At 36.9% G+C, this 15,734-nt stretch overlaps 1 protein-coding gene across 3 annotated transcripts in view; it reads right to left on the bottom strand.

Moving 5' to 3' along the window:
* The window catches only part of LOC107719573 (RNA polymerase II elongation factor ELL-like), a 66,384-nt gene that overhangs the window by 24,401 nt on the left and 26,249 nt on the right, over positions 1–15,734 (bottom strand). For all 3 annotated transcript variants that reach the window (XM_016527023.1, XM_016527024.1, XM_016527025.1), the window contains exon 2: positions 3,108–3,152. In XM_016527023.1, coding sequence (XP_016382509.1) covers positions 3,108–3,152 — 45 coding nt within the window. The remainder of the gene's footprint in view (positions 1–3,107; positions 3,153–15,734) is intronic.

Genomic DNA, 15,734 nt, shown 5'->3' with positions numbered 1-15,734 from the left:
TCAAGTGATTGCGCCGGCGCCGCATGCGCGCACACAGTTAAGCATTGCTACCTTGACAATGCAGCCTGTTCATTATCATAATAAAATAGACAGGCAAACATATGGAAAAAAAAAAACTATGTAGTAAAATCTGTGCCGTTAAGCGTTATCACCGTACCGCCGTGATGTTATGCAAAACATTTAGTTTTACGTGGATATTGGAACGCGAGTGAAGTACATAATAATTTGCCATTAAAATACATCGCGAATATGGAAACATTTGTTTACCGAGTTTTATAATGTTTGTAAACATTTCACGTCGGCATTAGGCCCATTTCTGAATGAAATAATAAAATGCGCCTTATACGCGACTTGTGTTTTCCCCCCCTAAAAACACATTTTAACCATGCAGCAAACTTTAAATATTTTGATAAATTACTGAAAAAATAAATTAAATGACTTTTTAAACCGTTTAACTGATCGTATTAATCGGTCAAAATTCTTACGGTCGGTTAACCGGTTAAACGATTAAATTGAACATGCCTAAAAATCACTAAATATAAGTCAGTCCAATTGAAATGACTACATTTGTTGATAAATTTTTATTAAATGAAGATTTAAATTGTGCATAATTATAAGTGACTTAAAAGGGGTCATATGATGCGATTTCAAGTTTTCCTTTCTCTTTGGAGTGTTACAAGCTGATTGTGCATAGATAAGATCCCTGAAGTTGCAAAGACTTAATTTGTTTTGGCTTGTCGTTTATATTGCTATAGCTTTTTATATTTTTAATTCTTGTTCTTTTCTGAATACTGTTAATTGAAAGGCTTTGTTGTGGAGTGAGGGGAACTAAAATAGCCTAGCTATGTTTACAGTGTTTATTATAATGTTTGTAAACATTTCGCGTCCGCATTAGGTCTATTTCTGAATGAAATAATAAAATGCGACATGTTTTTTTCCCCTAAAAAACACATTTTTATACGCGTAGCGTATTTTAACAATGCAGCAAACCGTTTTAAATATTTTGATAAACTACTGAAAAAATAAATAATTAAATGACTTTTTAAACCGTTTAACTGATCGTATTAATCGGTCAAAATTCTTACGGTCGGTTAACCGGTTAAACGATTAAATTGAACATGCCTAAAAATCACTAAATATAAGTCAGTCCAATTGAAATGACTACATTTGTTGATAAATTTTTATTAAATGAAGATTTAAATTGTGCATAATTATAAGTGACTTAAAAGGGGTCATATGATGCGATTTCAAGTTTTCCTTTCTCTTTGGAGTGTTACAAGCTGATTGTGCATAGATATCTGTTACACCAAATACACAAAATAATGATCTTTAAAAAAGCATCATATGACCCCTTTAATTATACAAGAACAACAACAACAACAAGAACAAGAACAACAACAAGAACAAGAACAACAACAAGAACAACAACGTAGTAGTTATGAATATTGATAAGCCGATAATTATTTTCATATGGTTATTAAAATTCGATATATTATTTTGTCTAAATATATTAACCACTAGACTAAATACTACTACTATTATTATTATTGTATCAGCCAATAACTGATATGTCTGATATGCGTCACAACTTTTGTGGTATGTTTAATGGTGCCTTTTTTAATGACTAGGCAAATGAGTAGAGATGCACCAAAGTTATGGGCAATATCAATATCCCAATAATTATTTCGATATAGTCAATAACCAATATATGGCAAATATTACAGTTTTTATTCTATATTTTTCTGTGCCTTTGTGCATACGGACATCTGACTGATAAGTAGTGATTGTGTTTTTCAGCAATAGTGTGCACCCCTTAATTTACAGAGAAAAGGTCAGGGAAACAATCTGTAGATGGAATTTTTTTTTCTTTTTTCTTCTTGTTACTTTGCACTTTTTGTTAGAAAATGTTTATTTACTATTTATTCAAGTTTTTTAAGGCATCTAATATTTTGACTTAATTTCCATGATCTAAATATTCTTAAGAATTAAAAGTTTGTTGTCATTTGAAAGTGTTTAGGCCTTCTTGCATTATTATGCTGTTATATTATGATTACATATTCAGTGGCATCAAATGGTCTTAAAATGACAATAATATCATTTATCGCATTTATTTCTGGGGCAATATAATTGCACAACAAAAAGTTGTTATCGTGACAGGCCAACCGATATATTATGCCTTGTAGTGTTTTATTTGAATATCGGCAAAATAGTATAGAAATAAAATTGTTTAGAAAACAATAGTCATTTATCATTATTGGCCAAAACATGAAAATAACAATTGCCTCATTGGTATTTGCCAGAATTATATAAAGGAGCAGCCTGTAAATTCTGCCCAACTTCTCAGTTTATGTTCCACTGAAGAAAGAAATGTCTTTATAAAAGACATGAGGCGAGTAAATGACAGATGTCATTTTACTGACCTAAAGTTTTGCAAACGTACACCTTAAACGTCACCTCTTCAAATCAGAAACATGGTGGGTTTTCTATGGATGCTTGTAACAACTGCAGTCGGGTTTCTGTATGTTTGCATAAGATGTGCGTGCAGGTGAAGTTTAAATGGCTCCTAGACAGACAAACCACATTCTTCAACGTGAGATGCAGATAACAGCAACATGAACATTTATTGGGCTGTTCATCGTAAGGTCTGGGTTGAGCTAGAGCGCATGAAAAACCAAAACTAGATGTTCAAAAAAGCATGTTGGTTCTGAAATCAACAGAGGAGGAAACAGCTAATGCCAGTGTGGGGCATGTGTTCAGAGCTACAGACTACATTTTTTAGACTCTTGTCTTATATGTCCAAGAAAGAGACACAAAGTGGACATAAAACACCCTGGAGATCCATACTAATGGCCGTCTTTGCCTTGATGCTGATTTTGCAACCGTGAGCAGAGGATATTGTGGTTACTGCAATGGATGACTGTGTAGCAGGAAGTCAACACAAGTCTCAGTGCTTTTGCATTACCTACACAACCAGGATACTTCACAAGAATTGGGGAGAGTCCCAGGTTCACGCAAGGTCTGTGGCTCCATGATGGAACATGACAAATCAATGTTTCAAGTGGTTTATGGCCACAAAAAAACAGTTTAATATAAAATTGCATACTCACCCCTTGGTTTCCTGTGAATCCTATCAGTGGTTTAGCAGTCAGGCCCTGCAAAAAGAAACAAGACAAAATAATCAATCAGAAATGAAATTCAAAACTAAAATGGCACTCACATCGAATTTTACTAGTGTATTTTAAATTTTTATTTAAATTATGAATATATATATAACTTAAAGGCTACACATGACATTTCTCACCTAGCGAGGTAATAAAGCGCCGTTTAGAGACGCTGCTGCAGAACACTGTTGAGGGACGCACAGAGGTAGCCTAATTCAGACAAGCTCTCTCTCTCTTTCTTTGTGTCTGTCTCGGTCTCTCTAGCTCTCTTTCTAATAACTTCATTAATAACTGCATTAGAATGCTATCAACGGCTCAAGCCTCCATTACCAGCTTTAAAATGACGTTTTGGAACTAGCAAAAGAAGCGTTGGATGATGCGGAAGAAATAATCCTACTCACAATAGCGATTTAAGTACAAAAACCGGACGAATCCCTTTAAATATATCATCTGATCGATGTCTTGAGGTGTGGTAACCGTAGTATAAGCGGAATAATTGACGATGGGCCGTTGAATTATTAGAAAAATAATGCACACCACCTCAGGTGTGCATTATTTTTCTAATAATTCAACGGCCCATCGTCAATTATTCCTTACATATACACACACCTCATAAATTCATATATAACAAAATACTTCATGTAATTAAAATATTACTGTTTATAACAATTAATGAAAATATTTTATTACATATTGCAAGTAATGTAATTACAGTATTACTGTATATTTATGCAAAATATTTTATTATATAACAATTAAAATTACAGCACATCAATTAATTAGTGCAAATTTTTTTTACACATTTTATAATGTAATTAAAATACTGTATATTAATTAATTAATGAAAACATTAATATAATTAAATTACAGTATATCAATTCCACTGATTAATTTTTAAAATGACTATAGTATACATCAACTCATTAATTTTGTTTTGTAATATTTGATAAATAAATGGATTTAAAAATTGCACTTATAAAATTACATTTTTGTAACTGCATTATATTTTCAATTACATAAAAACACATTTAATTTTATATTTTTATATAAATATAAAATGTGTTTTAAAAAATATGCATTTTCATATTACCCTAACTTTAGAAGTCCAGTACTTAAAAAAAAAAAAAAAAAAAAAGCTAAAGACATCAAGCTTGGTTTTGAAGCAGAAATGATGAAACGAGGAATCATAACCGGATTTATGTTTTATGCACTTCAAGTTAACAAGCATTGGCATTTCCATTAGTCAAAGCGGTTTAAATTTACAAGACGCTCTCACATACTTCAAACAGTCTTCATGTATTTATTGGTGTTTTATCCAGTCTTGATCAACACTAGAAAAGCAGCAGAAACCTCTACGAAGTGCTGCATAATACACCCCCAAAACCACGTCTGGTATTTCAGATGTCAAATGCAGGTTGTATTTCAAATAAGAGGACGCTTTACAAGTAATTCCCCACTTGAGCCATGTGTTCTGTTTCCCAATATAAAGAGCTTTAGATCAGGCGAGAGCAGCTTCAGCAGGAACTCAAACGACTGGAGCATGTGCCAAGAGAAAAAAAGAAAGAAAAAAAAAAAAATTCACAATGAAGTCAACAAATCAGATAGACCCTTGGCACTCAGTAAAGGCTAGTGGTCTATGACATTTATATAGAGTGTTCTGGAATAATTAAGAACGGGAGTGAACCACGTCGGCTACATGCCCTTGAGTAGCGCAGACTACTTGAATATGAAAGGTTCAACTCCGGCCATCATCTAAAGCAATCATGCCACCTATGACCCACTTCATACTAAATAACGCATTTCTTACAGACAAGTAAGTACTCATTGACATCGAAGCAAATTCAGTAAACATGCTAGGTGCATCTCGGGCTGACGGATCAATCTGAGAGCGAGCTGCTTATTACATTAATGTTGTGCCGGAAAAGGCTGATTGCTCTGCTCCATTCAATCAGCCAATCAAACAGCAGCATCTCAAACAAGGAGCTTTGGCTCTAATTAGCAAGTCAGATGAGCTGGAAACCATCTGGCTGGATGATTCAGACTGAATTAAAAAAAAAAATAAATAAATAAATAAATTAAAAAAAAACCACACGATACAAGAGTCTAAGAAGATCTGGTCTGGTTACCAGCACCAGTCACTGAGGACTCGTTTTTTTGGAAGGAAGCATGTCTCAAACCACTGAGTGTAAACACAACGTGTTGAGCTTCCTTCCTCAGATAATGACATTGGGTAGGGAAACTGTAAAGAAAAGTGGAAGACTGTACCAGCAGGGAGGACTGGAGGTGCTTTGGAACAACAGTAAAGATTAAGATGTCATGATCAGGCCGCCAAACAGATCCCACCTGTTTTTCATGTTTAGTTGGGTTTGCGAAGACTAGCATCGCTAGGGATGGGTTTCGTTAAAGGGGTCATATGATGTTGCTAAAAAGAACATTATTTTGTGTATTTGGTGTAATGAAATGTGTTTATGCGGTTTAAGGTAAAATAACCTTAAGGTAAAATAAAATTTCTTTTTGGTCATTCAGTGTTTCTGTAAATAAATTGGGAAAAAACTAACAAAAATAATGATACGAATTCTACTAATAAGAACAATATAAAACGCACCAAGGATTAATGAGCTACTGGATTCATGAATATTAATCAGGTTGTGTGCGTTCGCTCGAACTGATTTGGTGAAATCAAAACAGGGACGATAATAGGTGAGCGCCAGCCAATGAGATTGCCGTTTGCGCGGAAGGAACGCCCACTACAGGAGAAAGCGGTAGTTCTTAAAAGCGGAAGAATTCCAAAGGAACTCCGTTATTTTGACAACAAAAAATACAACAGAAAATAGCTTACATGTATAGCGCATAGATGTAGCGCGTCAATTCTCTCTCTCCCTCTCTCGCTGCGTGTGTGTGAAACAAAGCGACGGCGAGGCGTGCGCCTTCACACTAGAGTTTACGAGACGTTAAATACAGGTGCGTTTGCACATCCATTCAGATGAACTGAAAAACAGTACAGATCGCTTGGCGGAGAGTGAAACTCTGATGCGCTCAGTCAGAGTGTGTTCGGCGAGTGAAAATATATCTGAGCTAAACTTATACTTAGCCTCCAACTCACACTGGCGAGTAAAATCTGAGAATTTTGATTAGCCATTGGCTAATATTAGACATCATTTAGTCGCCAGAGTGAAGATTTAGTCGCATATGCCAGTGATTTACTCGCAATGTCGAGGGCTGTTATTGTTCTGTCATTCAATCTATCGTTCTAAGTCAGGTGTTTTCAGGGAGGAAGTTAAAAGTTGTCATGGCCAAATAAATTACACAAACATTTAACAACCAAATGTTCTCTGCAGAAAACAGAAGGAAATTGTTGGGTCTTAGGAGAATATGACAGAAAGGTTGAAATACACTGATTTACAACCAGTTAAGAGGGAACATTCTGGAAGTTTACATGAATATATATAATAGTATAATTACCCAAATACTGAACAGACAGGTACAAATGAACCTCTGGTGCTTGTATGAGCACTGCTGTGTCTGTAATTCAGTCTTTTTGTTGGGAGAGAATCCTGAATATCTCCAGTGGATTTAGCTGTGTTTTTTCCCTTTGACTTCAGAGAGTGTTTCTCGAGGTCTCACTGGGGACACTGGCACTGCTTTTACTGCTGTCTGAATGGCAACAGATGAGAGAAGGGGGAGACTCAAAAACGATTACTGTCAAATGTGTGTGTGTGTGCGTGCGTGTGAGCAAGGACTTTGTCTTCAAGCCTACTGAAGCATATACACGCTTCTCTTCTCAATCCTCTCTGTCTGTCTGACTCATAATGAGCTCATATCCAGTTACATCATAGCGAATCAGCCCTTTGAATCCAATAGGTAGCCGCTGGCTTAGAAACTCATTCACCCACCAACTGCTAAATTTGTGAGAGATTTATTGGATTTCTGATATGTGGAAATACATGCGATTGGATTAGCTATTCATGTGGTGGACTGTCATGATTTTGCCTAATGCTGGACACTAATGAATGATGTGCATTACAGGGAATTTAGAAGTGGGTATATGCAAAGCTGACTGATAAAGAAGTGGGTATACGCCGTATACCTGCGTATATCCTCCACTACACCACTGGTTGCACATCCATTCAGATGAACTGAAGAACAGCACAGATCGCTTGGCGGAGAGTGAAACTCTGATGCGCTCAGTCAGAGAGTGTTCGGCGAGTGAAAATATATCTGAGCTAAACTTATACTTAGCCTCCAACTCACACTGGCGAGTAAAATCTGAGAATTTATTAGCAATTGGCTAATATTAGACATCATTTAGTCGCCCAGAGTGAAGATTTAGTCGCATATGCGAGTGATTTACTCGCAATGTAGAGGGTTGTATTTCCTCAGCAACCAGCACGGATCAGCTCCAGGCATGACGAAGCAGATATAGTCCTCTTTTGGAAGGCCAAACAAAGTTTCGCTTTAACAACGAAACACACAGAACACATACACACAGCGCCTTCACGACATGGCAGCGGCGGCAACAACAATACTACAGCAAGAATAAAAGTTACGCCTTCTTTCTTTGCGTGAACATTTGGGCGGCATTATGCAAATCTTCCCAGATGGTGACGTAGGTATGTGGGGGTGTGTTAGAATGAGCCGTTTTAGGTAGGCGTGGCTGACTCTTAACTTTTATAAAGAATATCTCTTTGGATTTGTGACTTTAGTCTTTGCAACTTTACAGATCTTTATGCACCAAGAGCATGTAACACTCCAAAGAGACAGGAAAAATTGAAAATCGCATCATATATGACCCCTTTAAGGTTTTAAGAGTATTACTACTCTTACAGATACTGCTTATCGATCTGGTACTTTAACGGTAAGGGTGTAATGGTACACAAACATGACGGTTCGGTACGCACCTCGGTTTTGATGTCACGGTTTGTTACAGTTTCGGTACAGCAGAGGGAAAACTACATTTTTTTGTTATTAAACAGTGTAAAATGAACAAATTGCTCTCTTTAAATAAACTCAGGTATAATTACTTTTCTTAATGATAAAAATCTACCTCGGCTTATGCTCTAGTGAGCCCTTTTACATTAGGACTACTATAAGGCCACAGTTAACAGAGCCCGAACAAATTTAATTACCATTTATTTATAAATATAACAAGCAACACTCAACTTAAAAAAAAAAAAAATTATGCAAACATGTAAATTGCACATAATATAGTTTTTAAATTGACTTCTAAATTATAAAAACTCTATTTGTTGTAATATATTAATTTACACCGTGCCTCTCATAACTCGTTTCATAATAGATTTATTTAAACATTAAATTAAGACATCACTAACAGGTAAAGTAAAATATAATGAGTAGTTATATAGTCTAATATTTCGCAAAATGCTCTTCTTCATTTATAGCACACTACCGAGTTGTGGACACTGATGACTGCCTGAGGTAAATTAAATGCTACGTGACACTTTTTTTTTTTTACAAGCTGTTTCTATTGCCGTCTTTCCGTGGAAACCCCGGACGGAATCCAGTCATAAAAATGGAAATTACTGTTTAACGTGGAATGTCACGGAATTTGTCAAAGTTTGGATGAATTAATCAAAAGTAGGTCATTACATGTAAATCAAATGACGATATGGACTAGTATCTGCAAATATTAAGCAGCAAAAAGACTATTTAAATATGAATCCTGCATGATCTGCGTGTCTCTGTTTGAATGAAAGGTGCAGATGCGCGGTTTCGTTTATTACACGCATACTGAAGCACGCCTGACGATCACAGTGATTTCAGCGTCTGCCGCCTTACTAAATGAGGACATAAATACATGAACATCTTTAAAAATGCTCAGAGTCACTTCATGAGCATTTTACCATTTCATTTGAGTAAAACTAACAGTTAGCGTCATATTATATGCACACAGAAATTTAAAGGTATTCACAGCAACCCGTAAAAATAAAAGTTTGGTTTAACTTGGAAGACGTTGTGTCAGAAATATATTACTATTGTTCAGTAGAATGCACGCAATTCTACTACTAAAATTACTACAACTTTATTTAAAGGGGTCATAGGATGCCCATTTTCCACAAGTTGATGAGATTCTTTAGGGTCTTAATAAAAAGTCTGTAACATAGTTTGGTTAAAATTTTTCAATGGTAGTGTAAAAAAAAACAAACCCCTTTTTTACCCTGTCAAAAACAGCTCTTTTCAGATCAAGCCGTTTTTGTAGCATTTTCCTTTAAATGTTAATGAGCTCTGCTGACCACGCCCCTCTCTTCCGAGCTGCTCTCAGAGAGACTGTTTACTTTAGCCGCATTCATCGTGAAACTTGCTAATTAGCACATTATTAGGAAAGGCGATTTGCAAATATTCGTTAAAAAAACATTATACTCACTTCTTCTGTAGATGAGGCTGGATCATGAATGATTCGCGCGAACATAAGACGCATTTAGGTAGATCGGGGGAGCATTCCCTTCAGAAACAAATGTAATCCACTGCGAGTTCAGCGGCTCAGATGTCGGGAGTAAATGACGACTGCTATGTTCATTATTACATCCAACAACAGAACACCTCAATCGCTTAGGAGTCATTCTTAACATAGACGCATTTATGTAGATCGGGGGAGCATTCCCTTCAGAAACAATATTATCCACTGCGTCTTCAGCGGCTCAGATGTCGGGAGTAAATGACTACTGCTATGTTCATTATTACATCCAACAACAGAACACCTCAATCGCTTAGGAGTCATTCTTGTCTACATCTGCTCCGGCGGTGAAACAATGGCGGACTGATGACAGCTCACTCAGGGCGGTCTGAGGTAAGACACCAGTCCAGTCTGTGCTGAAACGCTACTGTCAATCAAACTATCGTGGGAGGGGCCTGTTTTTGTGATGTCACATAGACAGGCATCTGAGGTCGGCTTGATTTGAGGAAGGGGAAAACATTTAACACGATTAAAAAAAAAACACTGGGTGGATTTTTATCATTATAGGGTGGTTGTGTACACACTGCCAACACACATTTCAGTTCAAACAACTTGTAAAAGTGCATGTAGCATCCTATGACCCCTTTAAGGAATAATCACACAATATTTTTCCTTGTTTTAATTTTAATAGTAAATCTGTCAATTATTTTTATTAATTAAAAGATAAATTCAATTAAATTAATGTTTTATGCCTTCATTTGATAACCATAAAAAAATAAATACACAACAGAATTTCTAAAGAAAGAAAAATAAGGCTATTAAGAATAAATAAAAGTTGTTTTTATGCATTCAAATTAGGGCTGGGCAAGATGGCAATTTTTTTTTATAAATGCCAAGTTTCATATCGTTCAGTATAGGGTTGTGACAGTGAGGAAATTTTCCCACCGGTTAATCTACGTGTGACAACACCAGTAATACCGGTATCACCGTGGGGGCGGGGGCGAACCCTCTTTTCCTCGCTTTCTTTCGCTTTTAAATAGCTTAAAAGCGCCGTGCACATTTTACTTTCACTTTTGAATTAGCGGCAGTTAGGCGTCAATTGCTTGAATGCAACAACAAAATACAATGTCAACCTCACTTTAGCCTATATATATATATATAAAACAGAACTTTTATTAACAAAACAAATACACCATGCTATAGGGCAGGCTATGCCTAATATAAAAATAACAAATAACTTACATAAAGTTTAAATAGGTATACAAAACTGGAAATAGGCTAAGTAAACATGTATAATATATAACCAAATAAATAAGAAACGTAGAACGTTTATTAGCAAAACGAGTAAGAAAGCTTGGAGGCACGGCATACACCTTGATGTCAAATAAAAAAAACAAATGACACAAAGTTTAAATAAAGTAAAAAATCAGCAAATAATGTGGAACCAATTAAATAAGAAACGAATGTGAACCAATTAAATAAGAAACTAATGTTTAAAAAAAACTTCCAAAATCACCTTAGATAAACGGCAAAAGTCAACAGGCTTTTCAAAATCCAAAATATTGTCAAACAGGCGCTTTTGCATCTCGTTTCGAAACTAAATCCGCGATAGTCTTGTCCGTCTCACCCCGCTCTTCTTGTCAGTCAGCTCGACTCACTCTCTTCACTGGACAAATTAAATCTGATCTGTGATGCGACGGTCGTTCGGCACGCTGCATTGAGCAGCCGCGTTCGGTTTTTAATTGTAGTGTCTGTTCTTTTACTGAACTAAATGATTTTTATTTCTATAAAAAATCAAAACGACATTGGGGGGTCGGTGCCGCGGTGGGCAAGTGACGTAACCGGTGTCGCGGCTTAACACCGGTATCACCGTCAGCACCGTCTATCGCGGCAAGCCTAGTTCAGTATCGATTATTGATTTTTTTTTTATAACCTTTTTTAAAACAGAGCAATAGAAAAAAATTTTTTTTAAATTTAACCACTGTATTTTTAAATTAACCCAATTTATTGAGACAAACAACATTTTTTTTTTTTAAACAATCAAACAATTAAAATTAAACATCTCATTTCTAATGTTTTATATGCAGATTAAATGGGTCTTAAGGCCGGGACACACCTAGCCGACTTTCTAAGAACTAGCAGCGACGAAAGCCGATGGTGTTGTCGCCTCGCGTCAGCAGCGTCGGACCAAAAAGCTGCACTCGAACACACCGCACAGACTACAGCCGACGGCAAACTAACATTCGTTAGCACATGCGTGAGAGGAATTAACGGTCTATATCAGCAGCTATCAATAGTATATATTCGTCATTCAAAAGGAGAAACCGAAACAAAGATATACAAGATAAATGCAGATATACGAAACGTAAACAAAGCAGCGCTTGCTTAACATTTTGAATATCAGTAACGTTGATAACTTTAATCATTTTAAACGGCTCATGTTGTTATGAAAACATTTGCGTAATAGAATGATTGGGAAAGATCACGTAACATTTAAACAGCCTTCTGTCAGTACCGCCTTCATTTACGTGCTTGTTTTCATCACTTTCGCTTTAATTCTCAGGAACAGACTCGTTCGCTAAACTGAACATCCAATCAGAGTTCTCACTTGCGCCGACAGTCCCGACGCCGATTCAACATGTTGAATCGGGCAAACTGCCGCTGATGTGAGCCCGACGAGAGGAACACCAAACAAACTAGCCCGACCGTCGCTCGCCGTCAGCCGACCGTCGGCTTGGTGTGCCCCGACCTTTAAGGAAACTTTTGTCTCGTCTCCCATGGCCACAATGAGCAAAATAATAGCGCATTTAAATTGTAAACGCAAGGAAATAACTGTCTATAAAAAAAAAAAGTGCATTATGTCTAAATTAACTCATAAAAATCAAATAATTTCGTAAATTGCATAAACAATTATGAACAAAACAGCATCATGTATTTATGCATTGCTTAATCGAAAGAGCCAAAGCGCCATTCACACAGATTGCATTTAAAAACATATGAGACGCAGCGAAAAGGAATAAACCTCCACAAATTCGTGACGTGTTTTCTAAAAGTTTAAACTGTTTTAACTTTGCATGGCTTTCTATACATCTGTGTGAGACGCGAGTGCAGCAGTCATATTTGTCAATCTAAAAAATTAGCTGAATATGCGTTCTGTGTGAATGGCTTGGTTTTGGTTTTAACCCAATTAAGATCTTCTATATTTCTCTAATATTTTGAATGCATAACAGCAGCGGCACGTCTCGTGGGCTAGACTAACAAAACATTAAAATGCAACAACGTCGCTTACATCATTATCTCCGCATCTCGCGCGTCACTGATGACGCTCCCGTGATGGACACCTAACATTCTGCAAATATTTTAAATTAGACTAATATTCATTCTTTATTCACAATCTCCTCATCACAGGCAGGCACAGCACTCATTTCAGCATGTGTTCGTGTGTGCTGTCTGCGTCACTCATAGCACGTGCCTATATCGTGCACCATATCGAACATTTTTTCTATCTTTATCGAAGAAGGTGTACCGTCGATAAATATAGATACCGTTTTATCGCCCAGGCCCAATTCAAATAATTAGACATGCTAAAACCCAGAAATTGGTAACAATAAAACTGAGAAAAAAATTGAACATTTCATAGGGCCCTAAACATGTAAGTTTGGTTTAACTTTCAATAAATTGATGTTAAATTGTATAAGTTTCATGATTTTAATTAATTAGACATGCTTTTGACTAATACATTTAATTTAACCATTAAAATAGAAGTCCAGAAAAATTAAAACGGAAAAAAACGGAACCCAGAAAAATTTAAACTGAAAAAATAAAATTGAATTTGAGAAAAAATTAAACTGATTTCATAGGGCCCTACTATGGTTTAGAAAATGGTAATAAAATATGACAAGAACAAATTCATCTTGATAATCATCTTATGTCAGATAACACTTAAGCAAAACATTTAATACCGGGTTTCGGTACCCATCCCTAAGCATTGCTACTATGCATAATTAAAGAACGGAAAGCCATTTCCAGAATGCCATATCAGTTAGACAGCTTGTGCAGAATATCTTTAGCCGCTCACCTTCAACCGTTAGTTTGCTGCGAGCGAGAGATGGAGATGAGGAGCGCTAAAATAAAACCCCGCCTGCTATTCAATATTCCGTTTCAGTTGGAAATACGTCACTGTACTGAAGTAGGTAGCACCTTCAGGTTCACGCAGTCTTTATGGGGTTAAGTGCCAATGAATTTGCTTCTCTGGCGATAATAAACCTCAGTCTACAACAGTAGTTGATCTTAAAGACTGATTGGACTATTGAAAAACAGTTTGTGCTAGAGGTCAACAATTGACCCTTCGCAAAGACCCACCCCCCTTAGTTACTGTTGCTACGCCCGACAAGCCATGGCGCTCTCACGCCACACAACGTTCTCATGCAGTGAAAAATACATTGCGGAAACTGACAACAAAATTCCTAAATGTTTGCCATTGCAATCTACTTTAATATATTTTGTAATGTTTCAGGCTTTCACATCATCTAAAAAGGTCATCTTAAATCAGATCATGAACATTTAAATGTATATTATCAGCATCTACTCAATTTAGCCTAAGATTTTCACCCTTTTATCCCAGCGAGAATTCACAAATAAACATGATTTGGGTAACAGGAGTCACAAAGCAGGTAGTGCAAAAAAAAATAAAGATGCTTCAGAAAAGCATTTGGACGTCACGATCTCATCCTATCCACGCTTAAATTGCGAGTCTACAGTAGCATGTTATCATGGTTCATTTCAAATTGTACAGATGCAGTGATGCACGGTGTTTGGTCCATGGGGTTGTGGCTCACATCAGGAAATGAATAAATCATCCTTTTGATTCCATTTGTGACTGCGATAGGCACACATAATGGAGACTAGGGTTGGGCCAATAGACGATGCCATCGTCCATGGCTGACAGACATCACGATGTTAAAGGGTTAGTTCACCCAAAAATGAAAATTAGCCCATAAATTAACTCACCCTCAAGTCATCCTAGGTGTATGACTTTCTTCTTTCAGACGAATCAAGCTGTTTCATGGCACTCAGCGGGTGTTGCATGCATCAGTCCAAAAGTACTTAATTAAAATGCGCCCATCTAAAAAAAAAAAAAAAAAAAAAAAAAAAAAAGGGTGTCTCGCACGGCTCCAGGGGGTGAACAAAGGCCTTCTGTAGCACTTGAGATTCACGTTATTTGTTTCACGCTTCGGGCACACCCCCCCACCCCGCCCCCCGATGTCATCGTCCATCATGATGTTTCACTGTAGACATCGTCCGATGCCAATTTGGTACACGTCGCCCAACCCTAATGGAGACATTACACTGCAGGTACAGGCTGTGTACATCAAAATCCAATGCTACGGTAATTACCGGCATCTGTACATTCAGAGGACACAGGACACAGGAAATATTAGAATTATGTATATTCTATACATTTGTATGTTTATAATACATCAATTTAGGTTCAATTTATAGACATCAATTTAGATATGAACTGCAACAGAGGATAATTAGGTCTGGTTGTGAAGGTTGAATGATTTATTACTTCAGAGCTCAACAATAAGGATGATCCGATGGCCTGGAGCCAGTGTGCGTGTACTTCAGGTCAGTTGATGGCACAGCCAAAAATAAAATATGGCCACTACTAGTGGTGTAACTGTTCAAATTACTCCGGTTCGGATTGTATCACCATAACGCCGCCCAAATGTTCACGCAAAGAAAGGAGGTGTAACTTTGATTCTCGCTGTAGTATTGTTGCTGCCGTCGCCACCACCATGTTGTGGAGACGCTGTGTGCCTTCCATTTTGCCTTCCAAAAGAGGACACAACTAGAAATCAGTGGTTAAGTTGTATTTACAACACTGTTCCGGAACGGTTCAAACCAAATATTCAGATGTGTGCAGCATATTGTATGGAGGACGAGGACTGTTTACCGGTGTCTGTTTCTATAAAGTGGGGCAATTCCAACTTTGCAAGGACAGTCTGGCGCTTCTGACTCAGACTGTAAGTACGTTTTCATATTTAAAGAATTTGCCACTGACGATTCAAACGCGAGTTTTGAGCAGTGTAGAGTAGCGCTTGTTGTTTGTCGTTTCTCCGATCACAAATGCAGACATGGTTTTATGTTTACGCAGC

Source organism: Sinocyclocheilus rhinocerous, unplaced genomic scaffold, assembly GCF_001515625.1.
Source record: "Sinocyclocheilus rhinocerous isolate Xijiao unplaced genomic scaffold, SAMN03320098_v1.1 scaffold1294, whole genome shotgun sequence".
NCBI classification, from domain to species: domain Eukaryota; kingdom Metazoa; phylum Chordata; class Actinopteri; order Cypriniformes; family Cyprinidae; genus Sinocyclocheilus; species Sinocyclocheilus rhinocerous.
This window is presented reverse-complemented; position numbering and strand designations above follow the sequence as displayed.